General features: G+C 43.8%; 1 protein-coding gene across 4 annotated transcripts in view; it reads left to right on the top strand.

Annotated features, from left to right (window-relative positions):
* The window catches only part of ARHGAP6 (Rho GTPase activating protein 6), a 633,174-nt gene that overhangs the window by 575,198 nt on the left and 38,861 nt on the right, over window positions 1-19,115 (top strand). For all 4 annotated transcript variants that reach the window (XM_044287027.1, XM_044287028.1, XM_044287030.1 and 1 more), the window contains exon 4: window positions 10,145-10,401. In XM_044287027.1, the coding sequence (XP_044142962.1) occupies window positions 10,145-10,401 (257 nt within the window). The remainder of the gene's footprint in view (window positions 1-10,144; window positions 10,402-19,115) is intronic.

Genomic DNA, 19,115 nt, shown 5'->3' with positions numbered 1-19,115 from the left:
CCTGGTCCTTCCTACTTGCCTCGCGAGTCCTAATGACAGGGGACAACTGGACGGCAATCCCTAGCTTGAACTAAGTTCAGGGATGACAGACAGACAAACAAAAGAACGTGAACGGACCGAGTCAATACCAGGAAAGCTACAAAGTAACAATGGAGCAAGCAGAGAATAGTCAGGAGAAGCCGGGGTCATAAATACCAGGAGAGTCGTGAAGTACCAAAGGAGTAATCAGAGGATCGTCAGGAGGAGGCCGGTGTCAGAATACCAGGAGAGCAGCAAAGTACACAAGGAGCAGGCAGAGGATCGTCAGGAAACAGCAGGAGGTAAGTACGCCAGGAAATACAACATCACAGGTGGAACCTAAATTAACAGGCAACCTGTGGCCAGCAGGTTGCCTGTATTTATAGTGGGGAGTGAGGGTCATGTGATGTGGCCAGTGTCACATGACCGACAGACCAACCAGTCGAGCACCGAGTGATCAGCTCGGCGCTCAAGGCAGACTTAGGAGCAGGGAAACTCCCAGCTAGCAAAGCCGCCCTGGGAATGAGGTCAAGCACAGATCCTCGCTCCCGAAGCTAAGCAGCAGGTCTGCGGCTAATGGGAGACCGAGTGCACCTTCGGAACCCCGTTACAGTACCCCCCCTTTTACGAGGGGCCACCGGACCCAAGACTTCAGGCGATTGCCTTTCAGGGTGTTCTAAATGAAATTTTCGAACAAGTCTAGGAACATGAACTTCCCTGGCAGGTACCCAAGATCTCTCTTCAGGTCCATACCCCTTCCAGTGAATCAGGTACTGCAAGGAATTACGCACCTTCCTGACATCCACTATTTTAGACACCACATACTCGACAGCATCATTAACAAGAACCAGTGGAGGCGAGGCTTTCGATGGTACTACCGGTTCAACATATTTTTTAAGTAGAGATTTATGGAACACATTATGAATGTGGAATGACTCGGGCAGCTCCAACCTAAATGATACCGGGTTAATCACCTCCGTGATCTTATATGGTCCAATAAAATGAGGTGCAAACTTTTTAGAATCTACCTTAAGAGAGAGATTCTTGGAGGACAACTATACCTTATCCCCAATCTGAAAATTCACCCCCCTTGAACGTCTCCTATCTGCCTTGAGTTTCGGAGAACTTTGAGCCTTTTCTAAGTTCAATTGAACCCGGGCCCAAACTGTGCACAGTTCAGAGGAGAGCCTATCCACCTCAGGGTTAGAGGAGGAGGCTGATGACCCAGAATGAAAACGGGGATGGAAGCCATGGTTACAAAAGAAAGGTGAAACCCCAGTAGAAGAATTGACACGGTTATTCAAAGCAAATTCAGCCAATGGAAGAAATTTCACCCATAATTGCTGGTCATCAGCCACATACAACCTCAAGAATTGTTCCACAGACTGATTAAGGCGTTCAGTCTGCCCATTACTCTCAGGGTGGTAGGCAGAAGAAAAAGACAATGAAATTTGACATTTTTTACAGAAGGCCCTCCAGAATTTGGACACAAACTGCACACCCCTGTCAGAAATAGGATACCATGCAATCGAACAATTTCTTAAAAAAAATAGACACCAGGGTTTTGGCATTCGGAAGTTTAGTCAGGGGAATGAAATGGACCATCTTGCTAAACCTATCTACCACTACCCAAACTACAGTCTTACCCTCTGCCGGCGGTAGGTCAGTTATAAAATCCATCGAGATATGGGACCAGGGTCTACTGGGAATGGGTAGGGGTCGTAGGTTACCAGCAGGGCGAGTCCTAGGTGTCTTGGACCTGGCACAAACCTCACAGGCTGACACGTAGGACTTGACATCCCTAGTTAGAGTGGGCCACCAATAAGATCTAGAAACCAGATCCTTAGTGCCCTCAACACCCGGATGTCCACAAAAGGCAGAATCGTGACACTCACCCAACAGCTGGAGACGAAATTTTACGGGAACAAACAACTTATCTGTTGGGGTGGATACCGGTACCAGATGTTGTTCAGACCTAATGCGAGCCGAGATATCCTGGGTTAGAGCTGCTATGAAGATTTTTGCTGGTAGGATGGATTCAGGTGGTACCTCAGTAGGTTGAAAAGCATGGAAGCTCTGAGATAATGCGTCCGCCTTCACATTTTTACTTCCCGGCCTGAACGTAATGGAAAAATCAAAACAAGTAAAAAACAGAGCCCATCTGGCTTGACGGGGATTCAACCTCTTAGCAGACTCGAGAAACATAAGGTTTTTATGGTCAGTGACAACAGTTACACAATGCCTTGCCCCCTCCAGAAAATGCCTCCACTCCTCAAATGCCCATTTAATGGCCAGCAGCTCCCTATTTCCTATGTCGTAGTTTCTCTCCGTGGGAGAGAATTTCCTGGTGAAGAAGGCACATGGTATCAAGTTAGTGAGGCTAGCAGGACCTTGTGAAAGGACTGCTCCTGCGCCGTCCTCGGACGCATCCACCTCCACAATAAAAGGTCTCTCCTGATCAGGCTGGATCAGAATGGGAGCGCTACTGAATGCCTTTTTTTATTTTTCAAATGAAGAAATGGCCTCAATAGACCAATTCTCCAAATCCGCCCCTTTCTTAGTAAGGTCGGGCAACGGTTTATTGTTGTCCCATCAATTTTTTCATGGGACAACACTGAAAATATGACACTTTGATACAATGTAAAGTAGTCAGTGTACAGCTTGTATAAATTGCTGGCAACAAAAGTGAGTACACCCCTAGGTGAAAATGGCCAAATTGTGCCCAATTAGCCATTTTCCCTCCCAGTGTCATGTGACTTATTAGTGTTTCAAGGTCTCGTGTGTATGGGGAGCAGGTATGTCAAATTTGGTGTTATCGCTCTCACACTCTCTCATACTGCTCACTGGAAGTTCAACATGGCATCTCATTGCAAAGAACTCTGTGAGGATCTGAAAAAAAGAATTGTTGCTCTATATAAAGATGTCCTAGGCTATAAGAAGATTGCCAACACCCTGAAACTGCACTGCAGTATGGTGGCCAAGACCATGTAGCAGGTTTAACAAGACAGGTTCCACTCAGAACAGGCCATATGCCGCACATTGCATCAAATTGGTCATCCCAAAAGGAAGCCTCTTTTAAAGATGCACAAGAAAGCCTGCAAACAGTTTGCTGAAGACAAGCAGACAAATGACATGGATTACTGGAACCATGTCTTGTGGTCTGATGAGATCAAGATAAACTTATTTGGTTCAGATGGTATTGAGCATCTGTGACAGCAACCAGGTGAGGAGTACAAAGGCAAGTGTGTCTTGCCTACAGTCAAGCATGGTGGTGGGAGTATTATGGTTTGGGGCTGCACGAGTGCTGACAGCTGTGGGGAGCTACAGGTCATTGAGGGAACCATGAATGCCAACATGTACTGTGACATACTGAAGAGATCATGATCCCCACCCTTCGGAAACTGGATCGCAGGGCAGTATTTCAACATGATAACAACCCCAAACACACCTCCAAGACGACCACAAGTGCAGTGGCTGGGTTTGGGGTGGCCCCAACGATACTCTGTGTCCCCCGAACACTGTCAAGGTGTCACCACGTGTTGCTGCTCTTCGGAAGGAATGGTAAGGCGTGATGCACCCCAATGGGAAATAAGTCCAGAGAGTCAGGGTCTGCAGTAAACCAGAGTGCTTATTTACTGGAGGAATTTAGGTACACAACAATACAGGCAAGGTATTGGGCTGGCTTCTCTAGTCTCCTCCCTGGCAGAAGAAGGGTTTGATGCTGAGGAAAGGCCTGAGCTAGCTGTCCATCTTTCTCTTCAGAAGGCTGGTGCACTGGTACTAGGCTGGTGATCCAGGGTCTGTGGCAGCGTATCCCCGTCTCAGTGTCTTCTTCTGGTCACTCAGTAGTCTGTCAGAGTCTCCTCTTCCAAGCACTGTTCCCTAACTGCAGCACACTAGGGGCTCTGACTGCTCTCCTTATATACAGTTTTTGCTAGACTAGAACCTTCTATTGGGAGGGGTGGAGTGGAGAAACTCAGCACAAACAGATACATTGTTTCAACTCCCGTCTGGTATAGACTTACATTAGAGCTTCAATGATACTCAATGGCAATGACACAGCAGGTTTTCCAGACAGAAAGAAGTTTCCAGACACAACAACATAGCTAAAACCAAACATTTAAATGGTCAGGCTGTCTGCTTTTCGGTGGTAAACAAGCCTGGGTTTTTCCGTCCAAAACATGGTGGTAAATGTCTAGGTTTTTCCCTCCAAAACATGGTCTTCTTTAAACCCTATAGCAGCTGTGGAAAATTACCAGCTTCTCAATCAAAGCCCTAACAGTCTCTCAGTATTCATTAACCCTTTCCACAGAGCCATGTAAATACAGTGATAATGAACATAATATATATCACAACATATAAAATTCAGGTAGACAGTATTAAACAGTGCAAGTTAACCCTTTTAGATGAAATAAAGTAAGATGTTTTAACTTTGCATAGGGGAAATAGGCAAATGTCAAAATGTCAAAGTACTCCCTGCTCCAGGGCACTACACAATTATGTCTCCAGACCTAAACCCTATTTGAGCATCTTTGTGGTATCCTCAAATGGAAGGTGGAGGAGCGCAAAGTTTCTAACATCCACCAGCTCCGTGATGTCGTCATGGAGGAGTGGAAGAGGATTCCAGTGGCAACCTGTGAAGCTCTAGTGAACTCCATGCCTAAGGCTGAGTTCACACGGGCGAGATTTCTGCGCAGGTGCAATGCGGGAGGTGAACGCATTGCACCCGCACTGAATCTGGACCCATTCATTTCTATGGGGCTGTGCACATGAGCTGTGATTTTCACGCATCACTTATGCGTTGCGTGAAAATCGCAGCATGCTCTATATTGCGCGTTTATCAACGCAGGCCCCATAGAAGTGAATGGGGCTGAGTGAAAGCATCCGCAAGCAAGTGCAGATGTGGTGCGATTTTCACACATGGTTGCTAGGTGACAGTCTATTCACTGTATTATTTTCCCTTATAACATGGTTATAAGGGAAAATAATAGCATTCTGAATACAGAATGCTTAGTAGGTGGTCAATTGAGGGTTAAAAAAATAAATAAATAATTAACTCACCTTCTCCTCTTGATCGCGTAGCTGCCGGTCTCTTCTTACTTCTTTAATGATGAGCTGCCGGCTAAATGACCTGTGGTGACGTCAGATCACATGGTCCAATCACATGATCCATCACCGTGGTGATGAATAGACTGCCATGTTATAAGGGAAAATAATAACATCTACACAACACCGAACCCAAACCTCCCAAACCTGAACTTCTGTGAAGAAGTTCGGGTCTGGGTACCACAGTCGGTTTTTTATCACGCGCGTGCAAAACACATTGCACCTGTGCGATAAAAACTGAACATCGGAACGCAATCGCAGTCAAAACTGACTGCAATTGCGTACCTACTCGCGCGGGTTTGCCGCAATACACCGGGACGCATCCGGACCTAATCCGGACGCGCTCGTGTGAACTCAGCCTAAAAAAGTTAAAGCAGTGCTGGAAAATAATGGTGGCCACACAAAATGTTGACACTCTGTGCACAATTTGACCTTTTTCACTTAGGGGTGTACTCACTTTTGTTGACTGTCTGTTATGTTATTTTGAGGGCATACCAAATTTACACTGTTATATAAGCTGTATACTGACTACTTTACATTGTATTAAAGTGTCATATCTTCAGTGATGTCCCATGAAAAGATATGGGATGAAAAGATGTAATAAAAAATGTGAGGGATGTACTCACTTTTGTGAGTTACTGTATATAAAAAGACGGCGCATTAGAAGAAGTCCCCTCAATTGCAGTCATATAACACTATACAGCAGTTAATAATGGCTATGGACACCTTTGGGGACATTTTTTTATAATTGCATTTACTCATTTTCAGCTAAAAATCTTCTTTAAATGTATCTTTATTGAACATTTTCTGCCATTTCTGAGCTACAGGGGTTAAAAATCAGTCTGCAAGCTGTCATAGTCTGTTTTCTTTGAATCGTAGCTCATGTGTATCTCATGTGTAGCATTTATCTCTGATCTCCTGACCTCATAAACACTTATTTAGGCAATATTCACATCAGTCTGATAAGAATATAGCTTTTATAAGCATTTGAGTTCAAGAGATCAGCGATAAGAGCTACACTCAGATGACAAGATTGATAGAAAACAGATTTTCTGTGTCTCAGAAAAGAAACAGCTGAAATTTTTTAACAGATACCAATTGAATAAATGATTTCTAATGAGTAGAATGCAAAAAAATAAAAAATAAATTGCCCCAAAGGTGTAAGCCTTTAAGGGGTTAAAGCAGCTTTTCTAGAAAACATTGCACACATTAGTGCACATTGGAGAAGATTGATGTATCCTAGACCAGTCTAGGTAAAGCATGGAGTTGCGCACTGCACCTTTAATATTTAAAAAATTCAGACATGCTACACAGGGTGCGTCTGCAAGACCCAAATGTATGCTTCCCACAGTGCAGGGGCGGACTGGGAACTTAAAGTGGCCCTGGAAAAAATACTAAGAGTGGCCCCATTTTGTATTTGTGTCCAAATTCATGGAAGGCGGGGCCAGCAATACCATATTGTGGCAAATTATACCACCACAGCAGAGCAAATACCAAAGTCCATCACAAAATACTGCCAGCAGCACAAAATACATCCCCAAAAACTTCTACTGGCCGGCCATGAGGAGGGCCCAGGCGGCCCCCTGGGCATCGGCCTACTGGGAGTTTTCCCTGTAAGGTCTATGGCCAATCCACCCCTGACGCAGTGCCAGCCAGCTATGAGACTCCACTGCCTCACAGGTCGGCTTGCTGAGTGCTGATACACTACAGGGCCCATCACCAAGGCCCGCCTCTCACGCTTCCTGTTGTGCCAGCCAGCTTCATACTCCACTACCTCATGGGTTGGCTGGCTGTTGTACCGCATAGATGACAGCAGGGGATGGTGTGCTGGGGCAGTCAGATGGAAGATTGATAGTGAGCTTGGGGAATGGAGGTCATAAACAGTGTTTAAGCCACATTCTTATCAGTAAGATAAGAACTGAACTATAATGAGTGTTTATAATGTCTGACGGAGCAGAGAGAAAATTCAGATCCCTTTATTAGAGCATCTCAGCTCTGTACAGAAATAAAGTTCCATATTTGTAATAAAGACCAATAAAAAAAAATATTTTTAGCACAAAATGAGTAAAATGAAACTTCCCCCAAAGGTGTACATAACCTTTAAATGCATTTTATTGGGATTTTATGTGATAGACCAACACAAAGTAGCAGGTATGTGTAATGTGAAAAGAAAATTATACATGGTTTTAAACATTTTCAATAAATAAAAATCTGAAAAGTGTGGTGTGCATTTGTATTCAGCCCCCTTAGTCAATACTTTGTAGGACCACCTTTCACTGCAATTAAAGCTGCAAGTCTTTTGGGGTATCTACGGTATCTACCAGCGTTACACATCTAGAGGCCGCAGGTTGAGCATCCCTAATCTAAACCATTCCATTGTAGCTCTGGCTGTATGTTTAGGGTCGTTGTCCTGCTGGAAGGTGAACCTCCGACACAGTCTCAAGTCTTTTGCAGCCTCTACCAGGTTTTCCTCCAGGATTACCTTGTATTTAGTGCCATTCATCTTCCCACCAACTCTGACCAGCTTTCCTGTCCCTGCTGAAGAAAAGCATCCCCAAAGCATGATGCTGCTTCCACCATGTTTCACTTTTATGGTGTGTTCAGGGTGATGTGTAGTGTTAGTTTTCTGCCATAAAAAGGCCAAGTTCTACTTTGGTCTCATCTGACCAGAGCACCTTCTTTCACATGTTTGCTATGTACCCTACATGCGTACATAGAGAAATAAGGGCCCCATAGCAAGGATCAAACCAGCCCCCCCCTCCCCCCCCCCCACCCCACACACAGGACAGAAGGGTTTCTGCCTAAACCCTTTTCAACAACCCTGCCTTATGTGCTAAAAATTGTTCCTTTAGAGCAGGGGTCAGCAACCTTCGGCACTCCAGCAGCAGTGAAACTACAACGCCCAGCATGCAAACATGCTCAGCTGTTTGTATAACTCCTACGAAAGTGAATGGAGCATGTTGGAAGTTGTAGTTTCAGAACATCTGGAGTGCCGGAGGTTGCTGATCCCTGCTTTAGATGGTAGAGTCCTGACCAAGTTTTCACCTCCGGTAGAAGAGATAATCCCAACTAAGACTGGGCTCCTTCTTGCCCTGGGCCCCATAGCAATTGCATTGGTCTGCCACTATGGTAGTTACGCCCCTACATGGCTTGTGACAAACTGGAAACGGGACTCCTTATTGCTTGCTTTCAAAAATGGCTTTATTCTTTGCACTCTTCCATAAAGAACAGATTTGTGGAGTACACAACTAATAGTTGTCCTGTGGACATATTCTGCCACCTGTGCTGTGGATCTCTGCAGGTCCTCTATAGTGACCATGGGCTTGTTGGCTGCTTCTCTAATTAGTGCTCTCCTTGCCTGGGCTGTCAGTTTAAGTGGACGACCATGTCTTTGTTGGTTTGCAGTTGTGTCCTACTCCTTCCATTTTCCATGATAGATTGAACAGTGCTCTGTGAGATGATCAGAACTTGGTATATTTTTTTTATAACCTAACTCTGCTTTACACTTTTCATAACTTTATCCCTGACCTGTTCCTTGTTTTTTATTATGCTGTTTGATCACTAATGTTCTCTAACAAACCTCTGAGGCCTTCGCAGAGCAGTTGTAGTTATACTGGGATTAAATTATATATAGGTGGATATATATTTACTAATTAGGTGACTTCTGAAGGCAATTGGTCACTCTGGCTTTTTATTTAAGAAACATTTTGAAAACCAGGTATGCTTTTCTTTTCCGGTCACACATACTTGCTACTTTGTGTTGGTCTCTCAATTTATTGATTTAATTGTATATCATCATTGTACCAAAGGTGTTTGTTTCAAATTGCATTTTTATTCAATAATACAATTCAATACAACAATCATTCTGCACTAGATCAAGGATAGTAACATTCTGTTTCAGAATTAAATGTAAAATGTAGGCGTTTCCAAGATTTCAACTATTCTTCAGAGCTTTCTTTTTCCTGGAATTTGTTTCATTTTTTTTCTCCAGTAACTTGCGTAATCTCACATATATTTTTCTACTTTTTTGAATAACCCTTCATCATGGCATTTTCCGATTATCTATTCATTGGTCTGCAACACTGCACAGAACTGCTTAAGGGAGTTATCATCATAAGGCCTTTGTAGATATGGCATATTTCATATTAAATTATGTTTTATTTGTTTTTAGAACTGTTTGCATTGCTTATATAAGCAAAATGATAATGTGAAATTCTGAGGCATTTGGAAAATGTATGTTTACTTAGTGGTTAGCACTGCTGCTTTACAGCACTGGGCTGATTTAATATTACAAATGGATAACATGTACATGTAGTCTATATCTTCTCTTTTTATCCTCAGTGTATTTCTTTCCACACACGAAAAACCTACTGGATGACCCTAATGTGTATTTGAGTGTTTCTATAATAACACTTCAAATGCACTTCAATATATTCTGTATTATGCAGTATTATGTGTATGCTAAATATTCACGGAGTAATATGTACATTATTACATATTTGAGTCAGTAAATGGCTAATGGATTAAAGGGGTTTTTCAGGATTTTAATATTGATGACCCATCCTCAGGATATCAGATTGGAGGGGGTTCCAGCGCTGCCTTCCCTTCATTGTTCACCTGCTCGCTGTCGACATTGCAGCAGTGAGCAGTTGTAAGTTCAAGAATCTGTCCCATTCACTTCTATACACTCGTATAGGAAGGAACCATCCCATGGGAAGGCTTCTTGTAATTATACCTGCTCACCTCTGCAATGTCGACAGCGAGCAGGTAAACAATGAAGGGAAGGCAGGCTGGCACGAGCACAGCCTTCTCTTCAAACAGCTGATCGGCAGGGGTCCCAGGTGTCAGACCCCCGCCAATCTGATATCGATGACCTATCCTGAGGATAAGTCATCAATATTAAAATCCTGGAAAACCCCTTTAATATTTAGGGTTGGAAAGCTTTTAAAATGCCACAAAGGCATAGCAGATGGCAGCAGATATCCAGTGTGGTAATGATTATTCTTTTCCTTTATTCTAGAATTCTTACCACAGGCATTTGGAATGTCATTATCACAAGTTATCGCCAACGACAGGGCTCAAAAGCTAAAGCAAGATTCTCATAAAGATGAGCAGAAAGAGGTCTCTGACTTTGTTACGTCCATCCTGCCATTTGGATCTAGAAGACAGAATAAAGAGCTCTCCAGTAGTAATTCATCTCTTAGCTCCACTTCAGAAACGCCAAATGAATCCACATCTCCAAATACACCAGAGGCAGCACCCCGGGCACGCAGGAGGGTGAGTTGACATGTCTGGTCACGTAATTGGCAATGGATCATCCATTATTTTAGAAATGTCATCCAATAGAAATACATCTCCTTTATGGACTTATTTTTTAATCTAGATAGCTGAGTTGCGAATGCCACTTCTGCAGTTTCCTCCATGGGACCTTTTATATCAGTGAAAATTACAGGACTGCAGAATGTAACAAAATGTCATTTCATAATATTTTAGAAATAGATTTATATCTGTGAAATAACATTAATGCTCTCAGCCTGTTGGTTATTGGTTTTGGGATGCACTTTTGTTTTTGTACCATGCTAGAAAAATAAACTTTTATTTTTACAGGAAACAAAAGAAAATAAATGCCACTTTATTTGATGTAAAAGTTAACAAATTTTACCAACCAACTTTACTAAAGTTAGTAAAGAGCCAGAGAGAAATTTGAATACGTATTGTAATTAGTGCCTTGTGGATTGCCCTTCTTCTGTTTCCAAATATTATGGGGGGCATTTATCAAATCTAGTACGCCAGGTTTTTGGTGTGGAAATGTGAGGAACTAAGCCTTAGATTAAAAAAAATAATAAATAACTTGCATGTGTATGGGGGCATCAGGAGGTAGCTGTCAGCCCAACATTCCATCATGGGCTCTTTCACACCTGCGTTATTGTCTTCCGGCATAGAGTTCCGTCGTCGGGGCTCTATGCCGGAAGAATCCTGATCAGTTTTATCCTAATGCATTCTGAATGGAGTGAAATCCGTTCAGGATGCATCAGGATGTCTTCAGTACCGGAACGGAACGTTTTTTGGCCGGAGAAAATACCGCAGCATGCTGCGCTTTTTGCTCCGGCCAAAAAAACTGAAGACTTGCCACAAGGCCGGATCCGGAATGAATGCCCATTGAAAGGCATTGATCCGGATCCGGCCTTAAGCTAAACGTCGTTTCGGCGCATTGCCGGATACGACGTTTAGCTTTTTTAGAGTGGTTACCATGGCTGCCGGGACGCTAAAGTTCTGGCAGCCATGGTAAAGTGTAGTGGGGAGCGGGAGAGCAGTATACTTACCATCCGTGCAGCTCCCGGGGCGCTCCAGAGTGACGTCAGGGCGCCCCACGCGCATGGATGACGTGATCGCATGGTACGTCATCCATGCGCATGGGACGCTCTGACGTCATTCTGGAGCGCCCCGGGAGCCGCGCGGACTGTAAGTATACCGCTCTCCCGCTCCCCGCTCCTACTATGGCAACCAGGACTTTAATAGCGTCCTGGCTGCCATAGTAACACTGAACGCATTTTGAAGACGGATCCGTCTTCAAATGCTTTCAGTACACTTGCGCTTTTCCGGATCCGGCGTGTAATTCCGGCAAGTGGAGTACACGCCGGATCCGGACAACGCAAGTGTGAAAGAGGCCACATGACCCCAGAATCAGGCCGCAGATCATGTGCTTGTCATGTGCAATGTCAAATGTTCTGCTCATTTTTAATAATAGACTCATTTTTTAAAGAGTTTTTCTGTAGAGTACCATACTGAAGACCTATAATCAGGATGGGTCATCGATATCAGATCAGTGGGGGGTCTGACTCTTGGCACCCGCACTGATCAGCTGTTTGAAAGGGAGCTGCTGCCTCCTCACAGCATGCCAAGCACAGCGCCATACATTGTATAGTGGCTGCATTCGTTACTGCAGCCCAGGCCCATTCCCTTGATTGGGACTACGTTTCACATAGGCCATGTGACTAATGAGCATAATGCCACTGATGTCACATTTATTAAGACTGACATTTCTTATACCAGATGTAGTAAGAAAAAATCTACTAGGGTAAGACGCTCTAAATTTATTAAAAGGCACATGCCTCTTAGTAATTTAACAGGCACATGCCTTTAATCATTTTTCCCCTGCACCAGGAACTGAAATCAACTTCAGCTAGGAGCTGGCGTAGATTTCAGTTGTAATTGACACCAGTTTTCTGGCACACCTTTCGTTAAATTGTTTTGGCCGCCTCTCGCCCACTTTTCAGATAGGAGGTCAATATGGCATAAGCAGGCAAAAAGTCTCAAATTGTTACACACAATAGGACTTTTGGTGCCACCATTCACGAGCAGGGGGTTTGATACATTTCCCCCAGGTCTTTGTTATTTTTTTATGTGGCATGTGAATTGGTAGTGACCTGTAGCATGGTTATCACTTCCTTCCACGTGCATTTCATTTTTATGTAGCGATCAACTGTGTAAAGTCTATTATCTGTCACATCCACAAAATATGCCACGAATGTCAGGACTCATACCAACATCTTTTCCTGCTAGTGAGGTTACCAGCAACCTATAATCTGTCTTTTAATGGCTGCAACTACAAAAGTGCCAGTTCCTTAGAAGAAATGTGTGATCAGAAGAAGACCTATTGTTTAAATCATGGTTTTAAGTTAAAGTAAACTTATCTTTTTTTTATTATATATATATTTTTTAAATATACATAATCCTGCAATTTTTACACTGGCCACTTGGTCAAATAATAGGTTATGATTTCCTGTTCTGTACAGGTAACTTTTCAGTAGTTATTGTCATTATCACCACAGGCAGAATTACAATGACAAGTAACACCTCTACATAGATAACACATCATCCACCATTCACAATAGGTTATATCCCAGCTTATCAGCTCATGCCTGACCTCTGCACTGGTCATAGAGCATGCCTAGGTATCTCTTCCATAGAAGTCAATGGAGTCACCTCCTGTCCATTGTTTCTGTGGTCCATATAGTTACACTCAAAAGACAGGAAACCTTAACTTACTTTAGACCTAGTGGTCAGCGCATAAACTGCAGGATTTTGATTGTCTTTTAAATATGGATAGGGACATGGTAACAATGCAAAAATCACTAAAAATTCAAAAAAATATGCCCAACATAAAATCGTGATTTAATGTGATTTTTCTGTTGACACGTTCCCTTTAAGACCTCCTTGACTTTGTCTTATTACAACATTCATAGACTTGGTTGGGGCCTCACTGTATCTTTAATTTCATACAGAGGCACACATAATTATTATAAATTAAAAAAACGAAAAACTCCATAATAGAGCTGTTCTCCCCTAGAAACATTGCTTGAAGGTGAATATTGCCCACATATGGTGGCACTCGGAGTCCCTGTGGCAGTAATGATCATCAAGCATGACTAGGATAAAGTTGCTTCAAGCTTAAACCTCAGAATATTATACAGTCATAAGCCTTGCCATCAGATGAGAGTTCAACCAATGAAATGCATATCTTTTTCACATTACCTTACATTGAGGGTATGTTCAGACGGAGGATTTTGGACACGGGTTTCAGCGCAGATTTGCAGGGAAAAAAGGCTAAATATGCGCTAAAACTGCCTTCCATTGTTTTCATTGGGAGGCCGTGCTGCAGTTCATGCAGCCGAGGAGTTTTTAAGATCATGCAAAGAATGTACAGGTCCATTCTTGGCATGGATAACTGTGTGGACCTACTCATGGATTAGCTCCATTCAAGTGGGTCCACAGAAAAACCCACAGCAGCACAGCGGTTACTCCCTTGGGGCACGCAGCGGATTTTGTTGCAGACAAAATCTTCCATCTGAACATACCCTCATAGTACAACCTTTACAGCATACATGACAGTGTAGCGGAATCATGGCAACTCTTGCAGACTGTAAACTAACCCCATTCAATAGATACACAGTCTGTTTATATGCAGAAATAAACATCAGTTTTTATGGTTAATTGTTTGCTTGTCATCATCTGCATTCCAAGTTTCTTGGACCTATAATTTCCTCACAAACAAACCACAAAGTTATTGTGAGTTCCAGATCAAATAAATACATAAATTGGCCAAGAAAACGTTGCTTGTGATTATCCCTTCTGCTGTGGGAAACGGAATATTTTGAAACTTAAAAATTCATTGCAACTATTATCTTTCTTAATCAAGGCAGATGACTTGAATCAAGCCCCACGCCTTCCTTATTTACCGCTGAACTGTGTTTGGAAGGCTTTACAAATGAACTCACTCACACAAAAACACATTGAAATATATGTCTTCCCATTGCCAGCACAGCCTAAAGCGCAGATGAATCCATCAGATGACTTACAGAGAACAGTCTGCTGAAGAAAAGTGTGTTATTAGGTTTGGGATTTCAGTGATATCTGTGTGTGGACATGTTGGCATGTGAGGTTTGACTATTGATGTACGGTCATCACTCAGGTATTCATGGTGACCATTAGCAGTGTCACAATTACATAATCATTATTCATTAGCAATACTATAGAGAAAAGTTTCTATAGTGCAGCTGTGATTTTCACATTTCTAACTGTTCTTTAGTATTTTTTTTAATAGAGAATATCTTCTGTCCTCCTTCAATGCCTGGACCAGACCTGTAGTTCTGTTTATTCTCTGTCCACTTATTCTAACTCAAAAATAAAGATTTTCTTAGCTAGTGCACAGATTTATGACCTTCAACATATTAATAAATATTATTCTACATACTATTACTATGAAAATTCTCAGTTCAATTCAAAGTCACTTTCATGAGATTTGAAGCATTGGAAATCTGCGAGAAATGTTTTGTCGTTTACATCTAAGCTAATTCTTAATATTGGTATGTCAGAAATTTGTCAGCGATTCTAGTATCTTCTAACAAATAAACAAGATACAAAATACAACATGAAATAGTAGTAGTCAAAGCACAGCTCCGTCTTATTCAGAGTGTCACTCATGACCTAAAAGTGGTTGCCAAGGACCAGCATTATAATGATCGCAGCCTGGGCCTGGAAAAGAGTCACGGCTACATGGGAAGAGTCATGGTTATTCATGAACTGCTGCTCTCCTGTGTAAGAAGCAGTCATGTAATGTGTCTAAGTTTCATTATCCTGGTAAACTGTGTTAAAATTTAATGTATATAATGTATAATGCTATTCTAGTAATACAGATAAATGTAAATGCCTGTAGTATTCGTTTGGTCAGTAGATGGCAGCATAGGACCAATTTGCATTGAAGTTTGCCATAGAGAAAGTGTATTAATATCATAGTGGCTCTTTAAAACAGCAGTTAAGTGTTGAAGTGACACGCCCCTTATGATGTCAGCCTGCCTCAGTGTGAGCAGGAAGAATGAGGAAGAGGGACTGAAACTATAACGGCTGCCATCTTGACTAGATAGAAAGCAAGTTCTGTGCTGTGTAAGACGTGTGTGGAGATACTAAAGGACGTTCCTGTGCAGCCAAGCTGTGTGAACTTCAGTCTAGAGACGGATGGAGTATAGAGACCGTGGATTTAGTGAAGCCAAGTTAAAAAGGACTGTGTGCAGCAGCTAACCTGTGGAGCTGACATTGGGCTGAGTGGATTGCCCCAAACAGTAAAGAGACTCACAGTGCTGTCGAGGTACCGGACAGTCACTGTAAAATTCTGGATTATATCCATCTGGTTTTCCGGCCTGCTGAGGAGGACTTCTTTGTTGCGGATCCTGCGCTGGTTATAAAGGAAAAGGACGACATCGGGCCCCACAGTGCACTTCCACAAACTGTAAGAGGTCCACTTGGACCACTGGGATAAGGGGGGTGCGCACCCGCTTGAAAGTTAGGGTCAGTTAGGGATAGTTCCTGGGACTGCTATTCCTTAGTGTCCGCACCGCGAACACGGACACAGCAAAGGTGGAAATTGTTGTAGTATTTGACTTGAATTGTTCATACTGTTTTATTGTTAACCTGCTTTTATTAATTGATAGTAAATGCAATTTTCTTAATCTTGACTTCTGCGTATGCACTCTTTTCTGGTTGCGGAGTCATACCACCTGCCTTGCTCTCGGTTCACAAATTGGCGTAGTCGGCAGGATCCGCTTACCAGAATGGACGGCGACGCACCCGTTAGGAGGGATGGTGCTAGAGGAAGAATGCCAGCAGGGGCTGTAATGAGTCAGTTAGCAAAGTTTGATGGCAATAATATGTCTGTGAGTGTGTGGGCAGAGCAGATACGAATGGTACAGCGCATGTACCAGACCGCACCAGAAGTACTAGTAGAGCTAGCCATATTGACGTTACAAGGAGATGCTAAGACTACAGTGATATTGCGGCCATTTGAACAAAGACAGACATTTGAGCAAGTTGTCCAGATTCTAGAAACTATTTATGGAGAAACCGCATTGCTGGGGTCCCTGCAGGCACGGTTCTTCCAGAGGGTACAAAAGGAGAATGAAAGTCTCCCTCAGTATGCAAATGCCCTACAAGAACTGCTCCGAGATATTCAAGGGAAGGAAAGAGGGGGCTCACCAGCCTTCTGTAACCCTGATCGGACACTCCGTGACCAGTTTGTCCTGGGGATCCGTGATGGCAGTTTGACTGTTGCTATGCAGGACTTTATACGACGGGAGACTGATGCTAAATTTCATGACGTACAGGTGGAGGCCATCTCACGTGCCAATAGTATGGTTCAGAAGCCTCAGACCGCAGTTGGAGTTACATTGTCGCAGGGGGCTAGCTCTGGCCCAGAAACAGTGGAAAAAGGGACAGTTAAAGAGATACTTACAGTAATGCAGAAATTGCAAGAGCAAATGGAACACCTACAAACCAATTGTAATGAGAATTCTATGAGAATTGCAGGCCTCCAGAAAACTAGAGATGAAGGGGTGGGCCGTTCACACCAAGAAGGTCAGAATCACCCACAACCCTACTGGAGGGATGAGGATAGAGGGATGAGGATAGGACCTACCGAAGGGGTCCCAATAATGTAGTACAACTCTCAGGAGAGAACGATGAGGCTTACCGAAGGGGCCCAAACCGATGGCCAGAGCGACGGGAAATACGCTGCTGGGATTGTGGACGCGTGGGCCACATTGCTGCTAGATGTCCAGAGCAGCGACAAGCTTATGAGAGACCGCCGTTAAACTGAAATCCCCTGCTGCAGTAGGGCGGGCAGTAGGGGAAACTGAGGAGACTATGAGAGGAGAATGCCCTGAAGAGGATCTGATCGCTGCAAGTCCCATCATACAGATGGAATTGGAAGGTATTCCGGTTACCGGGATGATTGACACGGGTTCCCAAGTAACGACCCTGAGTAGAGACTGTTACGAACGGTATTTTCAGCGACATGTGAAATATGATCCCCATACATTCATACGAGTGGTCGCAGCTAATCAGTTACCAGTACCGGTGGTGGGAGTGGCCTGGATGAATGTCAGATTATGTGGCCAAGATCTAGGTAAGAAAGGCATTGTGGTAGTACAGGAGTCACATGAAGTAAAGGTCCCTGTCATCTTGGGGATGAATGTGTTAAAAGAATTGGATCAGATTCTCTTTGAAAAGAAAGGTCACGGTTATTGGAGAGAAACCACTAGCCATCGGCCTACTCAAACGGCCTTCCAGCAGCTGGTCCGAACATGTGGCTTACAGAAAAGTTCAGATGCACAGTGTCCTCTTGCTCGAATTTCGGTCCCTCTGCATACAAAAGTTACGTTGCCACCCAGACGGGAGATGATAGTGTCCATGCCTGTAGGCACCTGTAGGAAACTAGAGGGCATAGCTGTGTTGATAGAACCACTGCCGACAGCCGGAAGAAGTGTTGATCCGCTAGTAGCCCGTTCCTTGGTAGTAGTCCGCAATGGGAGAGTACCCCTCCGATGTGTGAACACTCAGGATCAGAGTGTAGACCTAGCCCCAGGAAGGCTGCTGGCTAACCTCTATGTGACTCCGGAGGAAGTGAGGAAAGCGACCCCGATGCAGTTGAGGCCGGCTGAACGAGGTGAATGGGCCGTAACCGTGTCTATGGGGGAAGGCGAGAACCCCACCCCTAAATGGAATGGCGGTGCAATTCGAGAACAGATGAAGATAGAGACTTCTTCGTGTTCTCTGGAACAGATCCGGAAGGTAGATGAACTGTTATGGGAAAACCGCACAACCTTTGCACGTCATGCTGAAGATTTTGGATGTACAACAGGGATCTACCATGAGATTCCCACAGGAGACACCCTTCCAATCAGAGAGCGCTACCGACAAATTCCTCCACAGATGTATCAGGAGGTGAAAGAACTGTTGACCCAGATGCTGCAGGGTGGGATCATTCAAGAAAGCCAAAGTCCCTGGGCAGCTCCAGTGGTACTAGTAAGGAAGAAAGATGGGTCCATTCGGTTTTGTGTAGACTATCGAAAGTTGAATACCTGCACCGTACGAGATTCCTACCCCTTACCTCGGATTGAGGAGTCCCTTTCGGCACTAGGAAGAGCCCGGTACTTCTCCTCATTAGACCTGGCTAGTGGGTATTGGCAGGTGCCAATGGCCGAGAAAGATAAGGAAAAGACAGCCTTTATCTTGCCCATGGGACTATACGAATTTAACCGGATGCCCTTTGGATTGACAAATGCACCTGGAACGTTTCAACGATTGATGGAGAAATGTCTTGGTGACTTCAACTTTGAATTCACTCTCATCTACTTGGATGACATTATAGTGTACTCTGCAACCTTTGAGGACCATCTCCGCCAGTTGGGACAAGTATTTCAACGATTGCGGGAACATGGGCTCAAACTGAAACCCAGTAAATGTTGGTTGTTTCAATCTGAAATTGACTACTTGGGTCATTGTGTATCAGGAGAAGGGGTGAGGCCGTCAAGGGACAAGATAGCGGCTGTTCAAGACTGGCCGACACCGACTACCCTGCGAGAAGTGAGGGCGTTCCTGGGAGTAGCCGGCTACTATCGACGGTTTATTAAGGACTTTGCTAGAGTAGCAGCGCCACT

This window comes from Bufo gargarizans, chromosome 3, assembly GCF_014858855.1.
Source record: "Bufo gargarizans isolate SCDJY-AF-19 chromosome 3, ASM1485885v1, whole genome shotgun sequence".
Taxonomy (NCBI): domain Eukaryota; kingdom Metazoa; phylum Chordata; class Amphibia; order Anura; family Bufonidae; genus Bufo; species Bufo gargarizans.
This window is presented reverse-complemented; position numbering and strand designations above follow the sequence as displayed.